At 54.0% G+C, this 22553-nt stretch overlaps 2 protein-coding genes across 5 annotated transcripts; one reads left to right on the forward strand and one right to left on the reverse strand.

Annotated features, from left to right (window-relative positions):
* Positions 1-261: 261 nt before the first annotated feature.
* RASD1 (ras related dexamethasone induced 1) lies at positions 262-3834 on the forward strand. Of its 3 annotated transcripts, XM_030861165.3 has the most exons (3): positions 262-1735; positions 2126-2465; positions 2685-3364. In XM_030861165.3, exons 2-3 carry the CDS (start codon positions 2180-2182, stop codon positions 3227-3229), a joined length of 831 nt encoding a protein of 276 aa, XP_030717025.1. In that variant the 5' UTR covers positions 262-1735; positions 2126-2179; the 3' UTR covers positions 3230-3364. The 3 variants fall into 3 exon arrangements, with proteins under 3 accessions (XP_030717025.1, XP_069900522.1, XP_060146079.1); XM_070044421.1 differs by lacking the exon at positions 262-1735 and having other exon boundaries at positions 1763-2465; positions 2759-3834; XM_060290096.2 differs by lacking the exon at positions 262-1735 and having other exon boundaries at positions 1771-2465.
* Positions 3835-4923: 1089 nt separating this feature from the next.
* Positions 4924-13802, reverse strand: MED9 (mediator complex subunit 9). Of its 2 annotated transcripts, XM_060290102.1 has the most exons (3): positions 13524-13802; positions 9103-9192; positions 6544-8710 (listed from the first exon to the last, which is right to left on the reverse strand). In XM_060290102.1, exons 1-3 carry the CDS (start codon positions 13742-13744, stop codon positions 8596-8598), a joined length of 426 nt encoding a protein of 141 aa, XP_060146085.1. In that variant the 5' UTR covers positions 13745-13802; the 3' UTR covers positions 6544-8595. The 2 variants fall into 2 exon arrangements, with proteins under 2 accessions (XP_030717028.1, XP_060146085.1); XM_030861168.2 differs by lacking the exons at positions 6544-8710; positions 9103-9192 and adding an exon at positions 4924-6529.
* Between the last annotated feature and the right edge of the window lie 8751 nt (positions 13803-22553).

The following is a 22553-nucleotide window of genomic DNA, read 5'->3' on the forward strand; positions in this document are numbered from 1 at the left end:
CTTTCAAGAACCTTCTAAACCACTCTGTGCCAGCAGACCAGGCTGTGGTGGACACTTCCTGCCTTGGGGTCCAGCTGTCCGACCCCAGCCCACCCCCAACGTTTGGGTTCCCCATTCCACTCTGAGCTGGAAAATCGCTTCATTGCAAGGAAATGATACAGGCAGGCGCTCAAGCATAGGAAGAGAGATCACTGGTAACATCGTAAACCTGGACAACCTAGAACTAATGCAGTGGTGGGAGGGAGGGGGCACACTTTGGGGAAAGAACGACAGGTGTGCTCAGGGCCTAATGAACTTGGCTGACCTGGGAGAACAAGTCTTAGAACCCGGCATCTGTGGGTGGGGATGGGCCCAGGTGCCAGGAATCGAAGGTTGAGAACCCAGGCTGGGCTCAGTACCCACCACTGTCACCAGCTGGAAGGGGCCGGACCTGGGGTCGGGGGAGGGAGGCTCTGACCCTAGGCTGGGTCCTGGCCCACTGACCACCCCAGGGAGAGCTGTGTTCAAACCCTGGACCCTGCAGTTACTAGCTGTGGGCCCTGGGCAAGTCACTTCCCTTGCCTCAGTTTCTCTACCTGTAAAATGGAGAGAGTAATAGTTCCCACCCCTCACGGGTGCCACGAGGAAGGACTTAAGAACAATGCCTGGCATGGAATACGTGGAATAAACACTCTCCTGGCCCCCCTGCAGAGGGTGTGAGATTCTGCTGGAATCCTCGTCATAGAGGGCTGGCCGAGAAGCCCATGAGAGTCTAGAGGCCCTGTGTAAACAGCTAGGGGTGCGGGCTGGCACCCCAGCATTGCCCACAGCTCCGACCTGCGTGGATGCGTGGATGGGTGGGTGGCAACAGCTAACAGCCCTGGCTTTCTCCCAAATCAGAGTGCCTCGCCTGTCACCACGGGGAGCGATGGCTTTTCCATGAGCTCCAGGCCAGAGCGGGCCAGCTCCGGCAGCCTCTTCCCCAGCCTTTCGGCAGCAGCCCACTCCTGGTTACTGATCTACCTGCTGCCCCCGCCCCCCGGCTTGTCCTGCAGCCTCGTGGGTCATTTGCTATTGTTGTTATTACTAGGTCCTGCCCCTACACTGTTCGCAAGTTCTCAGCCAGTCAGAGCCAGACTGCCATCTTCCAGAAGAGGAACCCGAGGTCCAGAGAAGGCCGGAGACTGCTGTGATGCCCACACAGCATTCAGGCTCACTCTGGCTTCGAGACCAGCTCCCCCAACTATAAAAATGGGAATGTTGGCCCACGGGACTCCAGAGGCACAAAATGCTATGGGGAGGGGAGGGGACATTGGCCTCAGACTGACTAAGGGCAAACCTCTGGTCCTTCCAGTCTCCGACAGGAAGATGACGGGACAGCCTCTGGCTGAAAACCCCTGCCAGGATCCAGCGGATCTTTGGTTGGGAGAAAGGAGCTCAGCCTGCAGTAGAACGCGGGGTCGGGACGCTCTGGCTGCGCTGACTCCAGCCCTGAGCGTGGCACTCACGGCTCCCCGTTCCGGCGGCGGGGCCTCTGCTGCACTCTGGCGGCCGGAGCGCGAGGCGCCCACCTCGCGCTGGCACGCCCGCCCGGGAGCAAAACCCGCCTGGGACGCGAAGGGGCCTACGCTGGGCCAGTTCGCAGAGCTGGCGAGAAGATGGGCGGAGCCCGGACGCGGTGCCTAGCACCAGGCAAGCACATGCCATCACGCTGCCCAGTGTCGTTATTCTCTGGCGAAGCTGCGTCCCAAAGAAAGTGAGTGTGTGCGCGTGTGAGTGCTGCGGTGGCAGGGGAGTGGGGGGTTCTTTGCCCTAGGCCAGAGGCACAGCCGGGACTGTGTCCCCGACGCCCTTAGGGCCGCTGAGCCCCGCGCAGCGGAGAAGCGAAGGGTCCGCGCGCCCGTAGCCGCAGGCAGACCCTGTACCGTTTCCTTCCCGAGCCCCGCGGGCGGGAACGGGCAGCGGCCCGCGGAGGTGGAGGGAGCGCGCGGTGGGGCCCGCGAGCGTGCGCACCGTGACGCGCAGAGGCTGGGCGGGCGCGGGGCGGGGCGGCCACGCGGGCTGCATATAAGGGCAGTCGCCGGACGCTGAGAGGCAGAGGTTTCGTCCCGAGCTCGAGCCGCGCCGCTCTGCCCCGTTCCCCCAGCCACAGTCGACTCGTCTCGCGGCCCCGCGCCCGCCCCCGCGGTCCCTCTGCTCAATGAAATTGGCCGCGATGATCAAGAAGATGTGCCAGAGCGACTCGGAACTGAGTATCCCGGCCAAGAACTGCTACCGCATGGTGGTCCTTGGCTCGTCCAAGGTGGGCAAGACGGCCATCGTGTCGCGCTTCCTCACTGGCCGCTTCGAGGACGCCTACACGCCCACCATCGAGGACTTCCACCGCAAGTTTTACTGCATCCGCGGCGAGATCTACCAGCTCGACATCCTCGACACGTCCGGCAACCACCCCTTCCCCGCCATGCGGCGCCTCTCCATCCTCACTGGTGAGCCGGGACGGCCGGGCAGCGGGCAGGGGAGGGAGCGCGCCGCCGCAGTGCCGGGGACCCCTCGTCCCCGGACGCCTGGGCTGGAGGCGCGGCCGCGGAGAGTTCGGCGCGACCCTCGCGGCGGCCGGAGCCCCGGCGTCGGGAGGCCCCGAAGTCAGCCCGCTTAAGTTGTCCCCTGGCGGCTGCCCTCACCCTCTCCTTTTCTGCTCCCCGTAGGAGACGTGTTCATCCTGGTGTTCAGCCTGGACAACCGCGACTCCTTCGAGGAGGTGCAGAGGCTCAAGCGGCAGATCCTCGACACCAAATCTTGCCTCAAGAACAAAACCAAGGAGAACGTGGACGTGCCCCTGGTCATCTGTGGCAACAAAGGGGACCGGGACTTCTACCGCGAGGTGGAGCAGCGCGAGATCGAGCAGCTGGTGGGCGCCGACCCCCAGCGCTGCGCCTACTTCGAGATCTCGGCCAAGAGGAACAGCCGCCTGGACCAGATGTTCCACGCGCTCTTCGCCATGGCCAACCTGCCGCGCGAGATGAGCCCGGACCTGCACCGCCGGGTATCGGCGCAGCACTGCGAGGCGCTGCACAAGAAGGCGCTGCGGGGCAAGAGGCTGCGGCGAGCGGGCGGCGACCAGGACGACGCCTTCGGCATCTTGGCGCCCTGGGCGCGCAGGCCAAGCGTGCACAGCGATCTCATGTACATCCGCGAGAAGGCCAGCGGCGGCGGCCAGACCAAGGACAAGGAACGCTGCGTTATCAGCTAGGAACTCCCGCCCCGCGCGGACGCAGAGCCTCAGAAGACCCTCTTGTCCAAGAGTCAAGTGTCCGGGCCGTGCGTCCCGAGCCGCGTGCGCGCGAGCGCGGACGGGCGTCTTCCTTCCCAGCACTCCAGCCTGTTCACTGGGGAGACTCAAAGAAACCGAGAAGGGACCATTATCTGCTCCGGAAGGAAAGAGAGCTAGCTGAGCCCGGGCTTCCCCCACGTCCGATCCCCCGTAGGCGCCCGCTAGCCCCACCCGCCCAGCAGAGGTTGAATTTGCCTTGTTTCTCACAAAGACCTAAGAATGGGGGTGGGAATGGGAGTTAATCAGCCACCACTGCGCTTTCAGAAATGGGTCCTGCCAGCTGGAGGGCCAGGACAAAACGGGGCATTATCTGTGATTGGGGGTTGCCATGACAGCTGGCCTGAAACTGAGGGCGGGGTCCGGTCTAGGGAGTGCCTTGTTTACATGTGTGTGCAACTGCACAAAGCAAAACAGAGAACTTGCACTGTATGGTAGTTCTGGTGTCACCACCTGACGTGAACAAAACCTTACCTTTGAAGTTAGTCTTGTTACTGGTTTTTTAATGTAAAATAAAATAACTTAAAATGGAAAACCATGCTTCCTCTGCTTTTAGAAATAGGGGGAAGGGGGAAGGGTGAGAAGGGAGAGGCGGGTTTCTACTTCTGTGGAATTAGACTCCCCTTCCCCAGAGCTGGAAAATAATCCTGGCTTTCTGAACACAGCTCCAGCCCTCCTGGGAGAAAAGGCTCCACAAAAGCTCCAGCTGACTGGATGCCTTTCCGCTTGGGGAGCCACTCCTCAGAACGCCAGGACAAAAACAAAGCACTTCAGCGTCCTTCCTAGAGATGCACCTTTCCAGCTGTTTACCTGCCTAGGTTGCCCACTAGCCCAGCCCCAAGGGCCTCCGGGACCGGCCGGCGCCGTCCTATACTCAGCACGGGCCCAGGGCAACAAAGCGTCACCAAACCTGGAACCCGCAGACGGTTCAAGGGGTCCCTCAGGCCCTCTTCTGTGCAGGACCCTCATCCTGAGTCGGCTTCAGGCTCTGCCACGTAGCCACCTGGATCCAGTCACAATGAGCGGCCCCTGCCCCTCCGGCTCCAGGAAGCGCTCGGCACCCACGTGGGGTCCAGCACCCCCTCTCCCAGCAGTTGAGGGCACCCAGTCCCAACTCGGGACCCAGCTCTCTCCGCCACTAGTAACTGTGCACGCCTGGGGCAAGTGACGCCTGCCAAGCCCCAAATTCTCCGCCCGTGAAATAGAGAGCAGACGCCTCTGCTTGGGGTTGCTGTGAGGGCCACGGGCGACGTCTTACATGGTGCCCACCAACAGGCATCCAAGTGAGGTGTCAATGCTGTCCCGGGGAGGGCTTTCAACCGTTCTGGGGGACTGCCCCCCACCAGGGCCCAACCCACCTCTGAGAGGAGGAATGGCAGCCCCGGGGGCCCCCGGGCCAGCTGCACCCTGGGGATGGATGCCACTCCCGGGAGGGTCAGCCCATGTTCACGTTGGTCTAGCTGATGTGGCCGTGTGTGCTGGGGGCTGGCGCGGGGGCACAGAGTGGAGGTGCCCACAGTTCCTTCTGTCTCCTCCGAGCAAAGCAGAGGTTTTCCTCTCCACTATCCAAAGGGGAGGTCCTACTGTGAATTTCTCAGTACAAACCCAAGACATCCTGACAGCAGAGCACAAGTTCTTTTAATCACACGCTTGAAAAGTGCCACAAGTCACAACTCTGGAGCACAGGAGAGGCCCATGAGGAGCCCGTGTCCGCCGCAGCCTTCCGGGAGAGCCCGGCCGCCTGGTGTTTCTGAGCTTCGTGTCCCACAGTATTTGGTCGGAGCCTTAAAACCGGCCCACACACTACTCTGAAACGTCAAGAAAATAACTGATTCAGTTGATAACAGCCCCATGGTAGAGCTGGACTAACAGGTGACACCCACTTAAATTCAGAGCCTGCGCCTCTGGGCAAGGCCGCTGAAACCTGACACCCCCCTGCACGCCTGACATGGACAGAACCCCTGCTCAAAACATCTTCAACCTACATTCCTGCCAACTGGCAGGCAGCTGTTAAGCCCCCGACTCGGTCAGCACAGGTTATGAGCCCGTTTGTCCCGCATCCTTCAGAGGCGAAGGAAAGAGATGCTCTTACCTCAGTCTGGTCACACTAACACAACGTCCGTCTAGGTGAAACAAAGGTGTTTATAAGCATCTATGAACCAGGCCTTGGCCGCACGACTGCCAGGTGAGTTCTCCCCACCCCGAGGGGCTCTGAGCGGAGAGCACATCATGGCCGCCTGTTTGCGCGCAGTGAGGCCAGAGGGGAAGCCGCGCTAAACCAGGAACAGGACTCTGAGAAGCTGGAAGGGGTCTGTTCACCTGGAGACCACGTGGCCTGAGGCGGTCTGGCCATTCTTGGGCATGAAATGGCTAAACGAGCTGCCTGAAGGTGACAAGGGACAGAGGAGCAAGAGCCTCTGCCACCCACCCACACGTGGGAGGCAGAAACCTGGAGGCGGGGCTGCCGGCAGGGCCCTGGGTGGGCAGCCCACGGATGGTGACACCCACCCCTCAAACACAGAAGGAAACAAATATTCCAGAGCAAAAAGCCACCCTCAAGTCTTTAGGAAGCGTGCCGTTCTCCCAAGGCCTTTTTCTATCCTAAACCCTTGCCATGTGAGTGCAGGCCTAACTGTCCAGTGGACTCCACGCACCCTGCTGCTCACTCAACACTGGCTACCTGGATACCCACCACCTGGGCCGGGAGCGGAGGGGACGGGCAGAGGGCAGCCGCCTCCCTTCCCCGGGATCTGCCAGCCCAGCCTGAAGGCCGTGCCGCGGCCCCGCCCCTCCGGCCTCAGGAGCCCTCCTCCATCCGGCAGCACGCACACAGTCATCATGCATCTGGACCGTGGGGACAGTATACAAGGACGCCCAGGGAGGCCAGCACGCACACCGCTCCGCAGTCAGGGCCACGTTCAGCTAAGCAGGCAGTACCAGAGACCCCCTCCACAGGGCTGGAAGACAGGAGGCCCGTGCCCGCCTCGTGCCGGAGGCCAGCTCATCTACTCCTTGGGGATCTCGAACATGCACAGGCTCTTGTACTTCTGCAGGAGCTCGTTCTTGGTCCGGACCTGCTCGCGGAGGCGGTGCAGCTGCTGCTGCTGCCGCTCGGGGCTCAGGTGGATGCCAGGCATGGCGCCGACCACCTTGCGCATCTCCTGGAACTTGGTCCTGAGGGCGTTCAGGTCCTGCTGGACATCAGGGCTGTCCTTGTCCATGCTGCGGAGGCAGAGGGCAGGTGTTAGCACCATCAGCCCAGACAGCTCCATCCTCGCATCCCCACGTCAGAATGCCTGTCGCCTGTGTCCCCAGCTGGGCTGGGCTGTGCGCCCGGGGGACGGGGCGGGTTCTTGCCTGTGCAGCCGTAGTGCAGGCGGCACCCCAGCCCCCAGCAGGTGCCCGCCGGACGCTGAGCCCTCCCGCAGAGCTGCTTCCCCAGCCCGGGCCATGGGCGCTGCACACACTGAGGCAACATTTGCTGAAAGAGTGGACGCCTGGCAAATAAGTTCCTAAGTGTCTGCTGAATGAATGAAAAACTCTTACCAATGTCATGTAACAAACAGCAAGTAACACTTGCTGAAATACCACATTTCTAATTTGAGACATTCCAGGCCAATCAGGAGACTATCAACGAGCAAAAGATAATTTTAGCTGATGTTCAGATGCTTGAACCTGTTTACATCCTAATTTCCACAGAGCTATTCATAAATTTTAAACTAGTTACAAGCTCCTGGAAAATTTTCAGCAGGTACCCGTCCTCTCCCACCACACTCGTGTAAATTCCTCGCCTTCCGGTCACGCTCATTTTAAAGGCAGGATCGTACTCTTCACCTCACAGCTATTACTAGCTGCCCAGAGATCCATGCTCCCTGTCATGACTAAATTAAAAGCAAACAACAAGAACAAAAATCTTCACCTACGATCAAAGAAACGGCCTGTCAGTTGCTCCTATAAATTTTTTAAAAGTTAGTAGATGGATGGATGAGCTTTTGAAAACAAGGCAGTTGAGACTAAAATCTAAAAGCTGATTCACAGGCTGTTTTCAAAGTCACGCACTGAGTAGCGTGAGAGGGGAAAACTGTCAATGATCGTTTATTTTTTTTAATAAACGTTCATCCCTGATGGGAAATTTCAACCCAGATGGTGCCAGTTCATGTTTCTTATTAATCATTTCTCTGCTTACGCAGACAGAATATCCATCTTTCCTGGCGATCCGCCGGTTACAGCTCATTCCTGACAAATGAGATGCACCAGGCCTGCTCACTATTTATCAATAGCTTGAACTTGGAAGCAAGATTTGGAGAATCAATAGTTTATTCTAGGGAATGAATGGCCAACCAAACATCTCCTCTTGCCATCTGAGGCCCTCAATTTGCACACACCATCAGTGGTACACCTTACCCCAGCTTCGAGGGAGCACCTTATATTCTAATTCTTTTATGTCTCAGCTCAGATCTACAACCCTGGACAGACACCACTTGGGCTTCTGAAATCATTCCACTTGGATGGCATATGTGCTAACACATCGTTACGAATTTAAGTCCCAAGGGAGTTTTGAAATTAAAATATAGTTTTAAGAAAACTGATTTACATCACACAAGTCTCAAAGGACAAGGTAAAAACAAACAAAAATATATAAAATAAAAATTAGGTAAATAACAGGGTCCTACTGTATAATACAGAGAACTATATCCAGTATCCTATGATAAACCATAATGGAAAAGAATATTAAAAAAATGTACATATATGTGTAACTGAATCACCTTGCTGTACAGCAGAAATCAACACAACATTGTAAATCAACTAGACTTCAATAAAAAAATGCAAAAAAAAAAAAAGGGAGGGGAGGAAATTAGGAGCTATTTATAAAGCCCACCCGGAGGGAAGCTGAGCTGGGAGGCGGCTGCGCAAGCTTCTCAGGCTGCCTGAGGCGGAGGCAGCGGGACCCTGACTCCAGCCGAGAGAAGAGATGGCCTGGGTACCAGAGAGCAAGCGGGAGCTCCAGGGGGCCTGCCTCTGTGGCCAGTGCTGGTCGGCACCTGACTCAGAAGGAAACAAAGGAGACCAGGCTGGGTGGAGAAGCACAAAATCCACAAACCAGGGCAAGGTGAGGGCGCTCAGGACACCACCGCGTGGCTCGAGTGACGGGCCACTTCCTGCCGGTCCTCTGGGCAGGCCCGGGTGATGCGTGGCGGCGCCCGGTGGGAGACACGGGCTCGGGCACACCACACAGTTCTAGCGGGTAAGCCTAAGAACGATGCTTCACTTGCAGGTGCAAACTGGCGTCAGCTGGGCAGGTGTGTCCACTGGTGACTCAGAAGCAGAAGGAACCACCAGGTCACTGAAGTCACGTCCTCCCAAATCCGAGAGGCACTTCTTTGATCTCTTGGTGGCATCCGACTCGGGAAAGAAATGGGAAACTATTTCTTCCTCCTCAAAACCTCCGACCCCCTCGGCCCCATGTCCCCACACCCCCAATGTCCTCCTCGCCGACCGGCCCTGGGACCAGTCTTCTCCCCACACTAACGTCAGTGGCTGGCATCTTTCTAAAATAGTAGGGCCTTTAAGTTACGACAGTTTCAGGGCTTGAGGGAAAAGAATGTTTAATGACAGACAACCAAGGCTTACAAAAGGGAAGTCCCTCTAATCCCTTGTCCCAGGTAAGCTCTGTTAACATCGCTTTAAGATAGTCAGTAGCACACAAACACACACGTACTTTTCAGTTTGTTTTGACAAATGTGGCCACACTCCACACACGGTTCCGACTCTCGCTTTCTTCATGTAGAACGCACCTTGGGTGTCTGTCCGTGCTAAGATGTACGCGACTGTGCGGCCAGATGACTTGGCTGTCGGTAGGTATGCGCGTATTTGCAACTGATCGCCTGCAATCCAAACGGCGATGACATCCCACACCTACACCCCTGTGTGCCGTGTGCCCCCCCGCCCCCCGCCCCCCGCCAGCACAGCCACTCCACCTGCCACCCCCCTCAGGGCACCCCTGCACCTCTTCCCACTATTCCTGTGGACCCAGTCCTTTCCCCCTTCTAAAACCCTCTGTCCCATCTAGCTTTACAAAACCCAGGCCTGAGCTCAAAAACTTCAGATGGCTCCTCGGCTCCCAGGCAAGTTCACACTCTGTGTTTGTGTGCATGTGTGTGTACGCACAACCTCAGGACCACCCACAAACAGTCTCCGACCTCCTGGGCTCCGTGCTCTCCTCCCAAGAGAGAATTCCTTCAAACAGCCTACCAACAATCCCTATCTGGGCACTTGGCCTTTTCACTCGGATTCATCAAAGAAGAAGACAAGGAAGGGCAGAGCTGCTGCAGGTGAGTCGTGGGGTCACCTCCTGGCCATCAGGACCCAAGGCCAGGCCGCGGCTGGCGGGTTGCTGGGCGGACTGGAACCGGCACATGTGTGGGAAGAGGCCCTGCGGGCTTGGGGTCCTGCTGACCGGCCTCGATGACCCCTGGGCCAGCTCCAGCCTCGCGCCCCAAATGAAGGTGAAGGCCGACCCAGCGTGAGGCCCCCCAACCCTCCTCTGCCACGTCCAACACGCCCGGGGGGACCTGCAAAGGTTTAAGTACCCGTGGTGACGGGTAATTCCACTAAGTGAGACCAGCCTGACAACCACGACTCCCTCCCTACATTGGATTTACGCTCCAGCTCCACCAAACCAACCGCGGACCCCCCACGGGTCAGGGATGTTTCTCGGCAGCCTGTCCTACCCCACCCACCTCCCCTCCCTTTCATACTTCTAGACATGCAGCTGGCATCTCCCCCAACAAGCCTTCTGACCCTTCCAGGCTCCACGAGGCCTCCTCCCCCTCACTGCCCTGACCCTCAGTAGCCTAGCAGCTCAAACAAATGCCGAGACACAGTGTTTAAAATCAGATCCCAGCCTTTCCTCAGGCTCACAGCACCGCCCTTCTCTCTGTGCGCATTGGATTTCCACTCTGCTGCTCAGTCCCGTCCTTTTTACTTGGGGTTTTCTTTCTTTTTTTTTTTTTTTGCGGTACACGGGCCTCTCACTGTTGTGGCCTCTCCCGTTGCGGAGCACAGGCTCCGGACGCGCAGGCTCAGTGGCCACGGCTCACGGGCCCAGCCGCTCCGTGGCATGTGGGATCCTCCTGGACCGGGGCACGAACCCGTGTCCCCTGCATCGGCAGGCAGACTCTCAACCACTGCGCCACCAGGGAAGCCCCTACTTGGGGTTTTCTTCTCATGCTTAGTGGCTTTGGCTGTCCAACCACATATTTAAGATTTAAGAGTAAACACTATTTGGGTTACATGTATAATACACTGCTTCCACCATGCTGAGTGAAGGAAGAAAAAGATGTAAACTTACAATAAGGAAAATGCTGATTATTACAATTTGGATCAGATGGGGAGGGGGAAGCTGAAGGCAACAGAAAATATAACTGTTTTATATCCCTTAGTAAAAAAATGGGGTATAAATAAATACTGAAGAATACTAAAAACCCAAACAGTGAAACACTAAAAGGCTGAGTGGAAACTCTTGAGTATGAGTGATGATCTACTTTCTTACAATGAACTAAGTTCAATGTCTCTGGGGTTGTGTGTCGGGATCGGACACCCGGGAGAGTCTGTTTTCTTTGGCTGCCAGTCTAGAAGCCTGGGGTGGGGGTGGTGAAGGCGGGGGGTGGGTCTCAACACCCAGTCTGTGGACTTGCTCTCAGCCCTCTCCTCAGGACGGCTCCCTTCCCTCAGGTCCTGCAGTGCGCCTGGTGTCCCCCAGTCCAGACACTCTCCAGCTGACTCTTTCCTAAAAACAACCTTGGGAAAGTGTGCGCCTTTACTTGTCTGCTGAGGTGGAAGGGTCGTCACTGTGTGCTTGCATCGGGGAGCGGACTGAGGGGGTCCATGTCCAAACGGCCTTTCAGGTAATCCTCCTGCTCTAAGTCCCCCTTCACCAGGGGTCCCTGGCAGTGCCATCTCCTGGGATTTGGAGGGGGCCACGGCCAAAGGCAGCTGCTCCGGGCTGCTCCTGGCACTGGGAGGTGGACTGGCCCTTGGCCATCGCTTTGTGGCAATCATCTCCTCTCCCGTCCTCTTCGGTTTTATGCTTTAAAACCAGTCTTCACTGTGCTTTCAGAGGGAACAAACACGTGTGGCCAACCCGCCACCTTTCACAGGAGGATGCTCTTGAGACTCCTCACAACAACCTTATGACTTAAGTATCACTAGTCCCCGTTCACAAGAGAAAAAGAGGCTCAGAGCAGCTGCTTCACCAAGGTCAGTACATCATAAAGCTATCATCTGAACCCACCATTTGAAGTTCATTATTATTATTATTCACATATTAGAGATAAAAAAATTAAGGTCTAGAAAGGCTACGTATTTACTAAGATTACAAGGCAAGCAAGCGTCAGCGGGCAGACCCGAATTCAATCTGACTTCAAAGCCCATGTTCTCTCTCGTGTACGTTACTTCTCGATCTCTGAGTCCAGCCCAACCCAACTGCTCTATCAGCGTGCAAGAATATACACCATGTATTTTCATTTTTCCATATTTTCCCTAAAACCAGAATAAGTATATTTGGGTTGATCTGGATAACGCTTTTATAATCAAGCACTGCCCTGGGATTGCAGGGTCTGCATTTGCGTTTGTGTTTGCTATGTCACTGCAGCCTAGAAGTGCTACTTGATGATCACAGGCTCATGAGGACAGACCGGTCTGCCTTACTCGATAAACAGTATGTTCGCACCAAGTGAAGCCAGATGAAGTCAAGATCTACTGTGAGAACAAATGCTTTGCAGCTGTTTAAAAAGCGGTGGAGGGACTTCCCTGATGACGCAGTGGTTAATAATCCGCCTGCCAATGCAGGGAACACGGGTTCAATCCCTGGTCCAGGAAGATCCCACATGCCGCGGAGCAACTAGGCCCATGCGCCACAACTACTGAGCCCGCGTGCCACAACTACTGAAGCCTGCGTGCCTAGAAGCCCGTGCTCTGCAACGAGAAGCCACTGCAATAAGAAGCCTACGCACCACAACGAAGAGTGGCCCCCGCTCACAGCAACTAGAGAAAGCCCGCGTGCAGCAACGAAGACCCAACCCAACCAAAAAATAAAAAAAGCAAAACCCAGCTGGGGGCTTCCCTGGTGGCGCAGTGGTTGAGAGTCCGCCTGTCGATGCAGGGGACGCGGGTTCGTGCCCCGGTCCGGGAAGATCCCACATGCCTCGAAGCGGCTGGGCCCGTGAGCCATGGCCGCTGAGCCTGCGCATCCGGAGCCTGTGCTCCACAACGGGAGAGGCCACAACAGTGAGAGGCCCGCGTACCAGAAAAACAAACAAACAAACAAACAAACAAGCTGGGCCAGTAACAATATTTTCATGTTGTGAGTAGCAATTCCATTTCAGCAAAACATCCAGGACCACAACTGATGTTCACCTGAATGTTACTGTAAAAGTAACTTTGCTGTAATTTACTTTGTTTTGGTTTTTAATGGCTGAATAAAAATTTTAAGCCCAGGGGTTTACACTTTGTTTATCATAAATAACGGTAAAAAAATAATTTGGGCAAATGTGGGGATTGGGAAGATTGTGTGTGTGTGTGTGTGTGTGTGTGTGTGTGTGTGTGTGTTTCTTCTAAGGGTCAGTTTGAAAAGTTAGGTAACCTGAAGACTGGCCAAAAGGAGACAATCACCCCGTGACACCGTGTTAGGGCACCGCAAGCGCTGGCAGACGGCCAGCACCCGTTTCCTGTAATGTTCCCATCATCACCCCTATAATCTCTTTGCATTATGGGTTATTCTCTCTCACGGCGTTTTCCCTTCTAACTGGTTACCAATGTGGGGGTGAAAAGTCTGCCCTTTCACCTGTACACCCCACAGCACTTAGCAGTGTGCCACACACGTAATATGATACACATCTGTTGGATCTGTTGGGAAAGACGCCGAAGTGAGTACTATACCCCTAATGACAGGTGAGAAAAGAGGCTCAGAGAAGCCTGACTGGCTTCAGGCCACCAGGCTGCACACGAGTGGTCTGACCGTAGCGGGGCCTGCCAGCACGGGGCCTGGCAACTACTAGGGCCAGAGTCTGCTGAACTCTTGGGACGACTGGGGGTGGTCTCGGCGAGGCCGCTCCCCTCCGGGTCGGCCTCCTCCTTTGTACCGCGGGGCGCCCCCGGAGCTCGGAAACGTGACTGGCAGCGGGGGTCTTGCGGGCTGACCCCCCTCGAGCCTTACCATTTGATGATGTTGTGAACCAGTGGGAGGAAGGAGCAGTTCTCCTCCGCCTTCACGCCGGCCGGTGACGGAGGCCTCGGCGGCGGTTGCGGCTGCGGCGCGGAGACCGGCGGCGGCGGCTGCGGAGGCGGCAGCGGCTTCGTCTCGGGCAGCGGCGGCTCTGCGGGTGGCTGCAGCGCATCCTCGGCCTGCCGGCCGACAGACACCCCCACAGAAGCCATGGCCCCCGGGACCCACGGAGCCGGTTAACGGGGCCGGTGGCCGAGCGCGCCGGAAGTGTCTCGGACTCTGTACGTCACCACTGTGCGCCGCGGGGGCGGGACCTGGAGGGAGGCTGTGAGATCGCGCGCCAGGGCGCGGGGCGGGGACCAGGGCGTGGGGCGGGGCCAGGGCGCGGGGCGGGGCCAGGGCGGTCGTTACTAGGCAACAGGCGGCTGGAGGGTCCGGGTTGGCCTGGATTTGGCTGTGCCTGAGACAGCTAAAATTTTCAATAGTCAGAAATAGGCGTACTTCAGGAATAACATCTTATTTCTATTCACGTTACAAAGAGGGTCCAAAAGCAACCAGTACAAGAAGACTTGAGATAAATAAGGCCTCGCGAAGAGGGGACAGCACCTGCCGGGCACCTGCAGGTGTCAGACCCTGGGCCCGCGAGCGTGGAGAATCCGAGGGGAAGGGCCCAGGGTTCCCACCTGCGCAGAAGCCTACAGGGGAGAGGCCCTGAGCCCGCCCTAAGGACGCAGAAACAAAGAAATTGCGAGGGCCTAATAACTGAACACTTAATTATTATCATAATTATATTATCACTTATCATCTTCTGGATGACACACGCTGTGCTAACTGTGGGGGTGGGGGTGGGAGGCTGTCTCAACTTCAACACGAGTGGGGATTGCCGAAGGGTATTAGTGCCAGGAATAAACATCGTATCCGAGGGGGAAGTCAACGTCAGGTATTCTCCGTACCTGTGGGCCAACTCCTTAAGCCCTTGGGTGTCAGTGTGCTCACCTCTAAAATCTTCTTGAGTCATGAAGAAGACATGGGTCATGACAGAGCTAAACTACTCTCCAACTTCAGACACGTGGCTGATCTCTGAAGGTGTCCTTGGCATGAGCTCTCACTCCCTGCTGTCTTAGGCCAAAGTGGGGACTTCTCCTGGGTTTGTGGTTACGGTGCCCAAAACGAGTCCTCCCGAGCCATGATGTGGGGCTGTGTGATACGTTTCTGGACAATGGGGACATGCATCCTAAGCTGGGCTAGGAAAGCCCTGCCCTTCCTCAGCGGCTTTGGAGAGGCAAGGGGTCCACAGTCATTGGCAAGAGCACTTAAGAGCAAGGTGGCTGGTCCCAGGGAAAGCCTCAACAGTGATATTTTCAGATGCATCTGGAGGCGTCTGTGGAGGCAGGTCCTAGGGGAGGAAGAGTGTTGAAGGAAGTGGGGAGGTCGGAGGGTGTGCTGAGGGGCGCTTTGGTAGCGGGCCTCAGCACAGCTTTCTTGTAAGAACTGCCCAGGGCACCCCACAGGGCGAGCACGGGGAGGGGGTGGCCTGCTAACCATGGGCCTCTCCCCCAGGGGGAAAGTTCAGGGGTCCTGGTGGAGAACAAGGAGGAAGGTCCTGCTGGGACAGGACTAGATGGGCTTGAAGAGACTGCACCCCATTGGAGTCATCTGGGGAGATAATGACGGTATAATAATAGTAATTACCACAACTACTGTGGATCAAAAGTAGGTACAAGGAACAGAGCGCAGTCATCTCATTTAATCCACAAAAAACCTCTAGAAGGTAGATGTTAGTATCACCATTTTATAGATGGTAGATTCTGGCCCCAGGGTCACACACCTGCCTGATACAAAGCCCATGGTCTTAACCAACACAGAGGACACCTCAGGTCCCTACCAGTTCTGTGACTGTATGATTCAAAATGTTAAAGTGAGGTTTTTATTCAGAATCAGAAAAAGAATCCAAAGTTCATCCACAATCTCCCCATTGAAATCACATGTCATCTTTCCCTCCCAGTGTGTTTACAACTTCATTACAAGCCCGACTTCATCGTTGGCAGAATAATGAGGACATCTCTTAAAAAAAAAAAAACACTTCAGATATAAATAGATATGGCTAAAGAAAATCAATTGAAAATGTAGGAAGCAGGAATGGGTAGAGTGCATTGACAGTTTGCCCTAAAAATAGTTAATATAATTAGTGGTAAAGGGTAAAGTTGACCTCATAACATTGGCAAGAAAAATGTTGGATGTCAGAAAAGTACTGCCTGTGCTGGTTTCAATAAGGCTGAAATTACCACAGATGTGTGTCGTCTCAGAGCTGCTCTGTTAAAAGTTAAAAAAAAAAAAAAAGAAGCCCCACTGACACATAAGGACTGTGTGGTGTTGATGTCCCTGAGTAAAGCTGTCTGCTCGTTGAGTTCACGGCTCTCTCTGCTTCTCATGGGCCCCTGCAGACCAGCTGGTGGCCAGGCCAGGCCCCACTCAGCCTGTTTGAAGCTGTGTGACTCTGAACTCTGCACAACCTCCTTCATGCAGGCATACAACCTCCCAGGAAGACTGAACAGGTTATTACACATAAATCACCTTGAAAAGTCCCCAGGAACAGTAACAATCACTTCTTTTCAGACTTAGGGCTTTCTCCTTCACCAATTGACAAAACCCAGACTTAGGGCACTTAAGAGGAACGAGCTGGATCAATGCCCTCCAACAGAAATAGACGCAAAGCCACTTGGGTTGTTTTCAGTTTTCTAGTAGCCACACAAAAAATATCAAAAGAAACAGGTGGAATTAATTTCAGTAACATATTTTACTTAACTCATGTGTCCAAAATATTACCGTTTCCACATGTAATCAATACTAAAAATGATTAAAGAGGTGCTTTACTGTTTTTTATACTGTCTTTGAAATCTACTCTGTATTTTACACGCATAGCACATCTCAGCTGGAATTGCCACGTTTCAATTGCTCAGGAGCCAGACGTGGCCAGCGCCCGGACCTGGACAGATCACAATCCAAAGGAACTAGAGTATATTGCTACTTATATAAATATTTGCAACATGAAAAATAACACTATGTATCGTCCACAGATATAAGACATACATGTAAAAATGTTTTAAAAGGAACTGAACGGTGCACCTCATACTCACGGAAAAGGGGAAGGTGATATAACCAGCACTGCAGCTTTCTGTGTGGTGTTGTATTTCTTTTATAGATTATAAGGAAAACTGTGAACGATTGCCAAGTGTGGGAGGGATACCTTAGAACCCAGGCTCTGCTCTTTCTGGCTGTGTGACCTCCAATAAGCCATTTATCCTTCCTGTGCCTCAGTTTCCTTATCTGCAAAATGGAATCATAACAGCACCTAACAGGACTCCTATAAGGGTTACAGGAGTTACCATGTGGAGAGGGCTTCAAACAGTGCCTGACACTAGGAAGCAACCATTGAAGCTTTAGCTACTACTGCTACTGTTCTATTAAATTTCTCAAAAGAACAAAACCTCACGAGTACTCCTTCTGAAACAAACTGTTACTACAAGAACACACTTAAGAACCAGGCTGCATCGAAGCCTCGAACTTTCTGATTCTCTAAGTGGCCCTACGCCACAAATAGCTATGAATGTGCTCGTGATACATTTCTGCTACCTGAAGTCCCAAAATAGTCATTTCTCTATCAGACAAACATCGCGGGGACTGTTAGACTGATCGTGTCGTTGAATGATCCGGGCTTTTTCTTCAAAGCTATATTCTTACATCTGATTCATCCTTTCCTTTCATTAACTGGAGCCTCAGGCGGGTAGGAAAAGCTACATGATACTTTGACTTTTGTGAGTTTAAAAGAAAACAGGCAGCAAACATGGTTCAGGCCAGCATAGTGCGACGTGTACCAGGAATCAGCTCGTCCGAGCCATGATTCACGGCTCAGACCTCAGGACGAAAGCTTTTCCTCTGATCCTCCCTGAGGATGGCCTTTCTCCTCTCGGAACTGGATTTGATTTTCTTTCCTTTAAAGTCTTTATTGAATTTGTTACAATATTGCTTCTGTTTTATGTTTTGGTTTTTGGGCTGCGAGGCATGTGGGATCTTAGCTCCCTGTCCAGGGATGGAACCGGCACCCCTGCACTGGAAGGTGAAATCTTAACCACTGGACCGCCAAGGAAGTCCCTGACTTTCTCCTTTTTATTCCTTTCAACCTTCCTCTCTTACTCTAAAATACTCCAGAATGACCAATTTCTCCTCTCACTTATGTTAGTGTTTCATTTCTCAGAAGCATTCCTTTTGGGGCCTTTCAGCTCACGAATTTGACTAAGGTTCTTTCAGACTCAGAATTTTCTCCATAAAACCTTCCCTTTAGTCCTTATTCCTACTTCTTCTTATCTTTGACCAGACCTCCATCTGCTTTGGATATAATAAAAATGAGAGGCAGGGCTTCCCTTGTGGCTCAGTGGTTGGGAGACCGCCTGCCGATGCAGGGGACACGGGTTCGTGCCCCGGTCCGGGAAGATCCCACATGCCGTGGAGCAGCTGGGTCCGTGAGCCATGGCCGCTGAGCCTGCGCGTCTGGAGCCTGTGCTCCGCAACGGGAGAGGTCACAACAGTGAGAGGCCCGCCCACCGCAAAAAAAAAAAAAAAAAAAAAAAAAAAAAGAGAGGCAATCCATTCCAGAAACCTGTTTTTGTCTAAAATGGTTCGTTACTGTCCCGAAGCCTTACACCATCTGACCTCCTTATTCAGTCATTTTCACTCACATGATTTGTGAGCCAAGTTTTTTTCTGTCTCAACAGCCTCAGTCTTAACCTGTCCTGTTAACCCTTTTCGTCACTTTCATTCCTCCCTTTTTCTGGAAGTTACCTTGTTTCCCTTATTGGATTTATTGTAAGTCTTTTGACTCTCGATTGCTAACTCCAGTTGCAAAATTATAGTTAAAAATTATTATGCACCTGGCGTGCTGGAGAGCACCGCGCATCTGCTGCCTGTGAGTGGCGTGTGGCTGGTCCTTCTGCCCCGGTCCCGTGGCCGGGTTTTCCAACCCCTTTGTACGGGAGGAGTTAGCCTGTAACCGCAGACATTCAGAATGTCCCCAAACTTCAGAGGCCAGCAGGTCCCAAGCTGAATCCTGGAAGCAGCGTTGAGAGAGGGACCAGCAGCCTCTGTCCCACTGTCCGTCCTCTCCTTACCACGTCTTTGAGAATGTGGTCTGGTGAGCGCTGCCCATTTCCTGCCGATCTTCGGCTCGGCCACACGGTGTGACCCTAAGAGCCATCAGAAGATCCCCCTGCCCGTCCAAATGCTCTGTGCCAGGACCTGCCAGGGGAGAAGGAAGGCCCCGGGCCCGGCCACAGAGGAAAGGACTGGGAGTCCCGGCGTGTCCCCAAGATGCCCTGGTCTTCCAGACGAGGAAGCAGGGGCCTGGGGAGGCTGAAGGAGTCGCCTGTTGGTCGAGGAACTGGGGTCGGCACGCGACGCTGACACGAGGAAGAAATCAGGAAGCGGAAGGGACAGATAGTTCAGGGATAACGGGGTTTCCGGCCTACGCATGCTTCCTCCCCAGAATGTTTACTGGATTTAAATCCGCAGGAAGTGGTGTCGCAGGAATTCAGGGCCGGTGGTGAGGAGAGGGCTGAGTGCAGCCCCAGAGCAGAAGGGGAGGGGGTGTCACGCCTCTGGGAGCATCGCTGGTTTGCGTGAGTCGTGATTTTTCAGGTGGCCTTAGTGACAGTTGACAAGGGGGGTGGCTTCTGTCACGGCCTGACCAAGGGCCGCTGTGGCTGCAGGGAGAGAAGACAGCGTGGAAGACCGTCCCCGACCAGGGGTGCCCAGGAGCTCCCTGTCCATTTTTGAAAAGTCCTTGGCAGCCAGGCTTACGGAAAAGCCAGCCACGGACTGAGGGCTCCCGGGGACAGCACTGCCCTCCAGCCCCGCCCCAGACTGCCAGCTGGTATCCTGGGTGAGAGCTGGGTTTTCTTGTAGTGAGACTCAGTGGGGAAGGAACAAAGGTGCAAAGTTAACCTGAAGCAGTGACAGGAACCCCTCGTCATGTGACCTCAGGCTGCAGGGGGGCCCCCCGAGGGACAGGCTTGAGGAAGAGGCTCCAACCCCACACCTGCCAAGTACCAGCTCCGTGACCTCGGACGAGTGATTCCCCCACCTGTATCCGGGCATCTCAGTAGTACCCACCCTTGCCCACCTGGGCATCCGGGGGTAAGAGACCATCCCGTCCAGGGTCAGGCACAGCACCCGGGTCTCGGGGTCCCAGGGAACGGAGTTAAAGGACGATTCCTGCCCGTCCCTGCAGGTGGTTTCCTGTTCTTTCTTCTTCCGTCTGCAGTTACACATCTTGGGAGCCGCCCACACACAGTGCCTAGTTAGCCAGCGGCGCAGGAAAAGCAAGTCAGACATCAGAGCAAAGAGAATCGCGCTACTGCGTCTTCCCTCCTGTGCGTTCGGCGTTTCAGCTCTTGTTTTGGTGTTACGTGCAGCCAGGCTCACGATCTCGTCATCGCGTGATGCTGCTCTGGGGACGGGAGTTTAGGGGTCAGCACTGATGGAGCCCGGCCCCAGGCACACGAGGAGCGAGGGTAGTGAGGACGAGGGTTTGACTCCAGAAGCGAGTCGTCTTGCAGGTGTGGGGGGGAGTGAGAACATTACCCGAGGGACAAGGCTGGCGTTGGCCGAGAATTGATTTCCCCAGAGGAGATACTTGCTGACCCCCTGTACACGCGTTTTACAGGCAGATCCACTGCATCTGGTCTGAATGACGTGGGTCCTGCTAGGGGGGGTGGGAGGGGGTGGGAGGATACACTGTCTTCAAATGGCCTTGGCAGGAAGATGGGAGAGAAGTGGCGAGGCTGACCTCCACGCGCCCAGTTCCTGGAGATCTTGGTCGGGGTGGGCGTGGGAGGGTGAGCACGTGGGGGAGGGAGACTGAAACCATCTATTGTGCAATGTGGACATTTCTTGCAAGACAATTTTTGGGCTCAAACATCATCCATTGCCTACATGTGCTCTCCTGGCCTCCACTCCAGCCCTGGGGGTGAAGGGACTGAGCTGAACGAATACCCATCCTCTCATTCCCCTTGGCTTGTGACTGGTCTAGAGGCAGCCATGAGACTGTGCGGCCATTGATATATCAGCAGAAGTCTGTTGGTGGAGCTTCCAGGAAAACTTGCATTCTTCTGTGAAAAAGGGATAAATAAATGTGGCCGGGGCTGCTAGTTCCTCCCTTCTTTCTTCTTGGGATGTAGATGTAATGCCTGGAGATGCATAGCCATGTTGAGGTCATGAGGCTACAATGTGCAAAAGTGGCAGATATCGAGCTCTGGTCTCTGACAGCATCATTGCACAGCTGCACAGGCCAACCTCCAGGCTTATTAGGTGGGAAAAAGAGGCCACCTCTTACTAGCCCCTAATTCCATCCTAAATAACAATTTCCTTAAGGATTTTTTAAATTCTAAAAATAATATTATTTTAAAGTCTGTTAACAAAAAAATATTGAGTGAAGGAGTTTTGGGAAAGTGCAAAAACAAAAAAAACACAGAAGAAAATAAAAACTTTCTTCAAACACCTACACATCCATGTTTAACATCTTGTTGTCTGTCTTCTCCTACATTTTAAATGTATATGTGTTTTGAAAACAAATTTGGGGTCATGTTTGTTTTTTTTAAGGATCTATTTATTTATTTTATTTACTTTTGGCTGCATCAGGTCTTAGTTGCGACATGTGGGATTTTCATTGAGGCACGTGGGATCTTTCGTTGTGGCGTGCAGGTTTTCTCTTCTCTGGTTGTGGCACGCAGGCTGGGCGGGTGGGCTCTGGAGTTGTGGTGTGTGGGCTCCTGGGTGCGTGGGCTCTGTAGTTTGTGGCACGCAGGCACTCTAGTTGAGGCGCATGGGCTCAGCAGTTGTGGCACGTGGACTTTAGTTGCCCCGCAGCATGTGGGATCTCAGTTCCCTGACCAGGAATCGAACCCGCATCCCCTGTATTGCAAGGCGGACTCTTTACCACTGGACCACCAGGGAAGTCCCGATCACGTTGTTTTGTAAACTGGTTTTTTCCTCTTAACAACTTGCCGTGAATGGCTTCCCATATAAGCTAATATTCACTTACAACGTGTTTTCAATAAAAGGATGCATGCAAAAAACAAACAAACAAATAAACAAAACCACCCTAAACTAAACCAAAGAGAAAAAACAGCAAATTCCTGCAAAAGGCCAATAATAGCCAAGATTCTTTGAGGGACCAGGCACCCTGAGAAGCCTGCAGGATTTTGGGAATTACAGTGATGGCCGGGAACCTTTGGGGACCATTTTTACTGAAATGAAGCAATTTTTACTTCCTCTGGGATTCCTGTTTCTTAAGCTGTCTTGGAATCTCATTTCAGCCTCTTAAACACTTTAAAAAGGAAAATGGTTTATTATTGGTTCCCTGCCACCTCTTTCTGCCAAAGCGCCAAGACACTAGATCTTAAAAGTGACATATATCTGTACACACACCCACGGGTACAATGGGCTGTGCGCCCGGGTCTCCATCAGAACCATTCTGCTCGACACTTGAGAGCCAGCGCCCAGCAAGTGTGCTCTTTGACGGTGGCCTCTGCCTGATGGCTGGTGTTTCGACTGAGTTCTGAGCAGACCTGTCCTTGTTTTCATGCTCTTTCCTCCACGATTGCTTCATCAAAGTCTAAACAACCAGTAGGCAATGTAGCGTTACCTTAAAAAGTCACTGGAGAGTGATGCAGGCCCCCCTCTGCCCCCTGCCTGGCTACAACTACACCTGTGATGTCTTCACCTCGATAGGCACCCACGCAAAGCCCCAGGTTTCAAGCAACACACGGCCTCCCTCCGTGGGCTCAGCGAGACCTGGAAGGGCTCTGAAGGGCATCGTGTCACGCCTTCGTCCGATTTACAAAACAGAAATGTAAACTCAGCTCTACCAGGTGAGTTTCTAATCTAAACACACACCCACACGAGAAAGAGAAGATTAGAAATTACGCTCAAGAGCAGGGGTTTTTTTCTTTCTGGAATTAGAAAACA

Source organism: Globicephala melas, chromosome 20 (genome assembly GCF_963455315.2).
Source record: "Globicephala melas chromosome 20, mGloMel1.2, whole genome shotgun sequence".
Lineage (NCBI taxonomy): Eukaryota > Metazoa > Chordata > Mammalia > Artiodactyla > Delphinidae > Globicephala > Globicephala melas.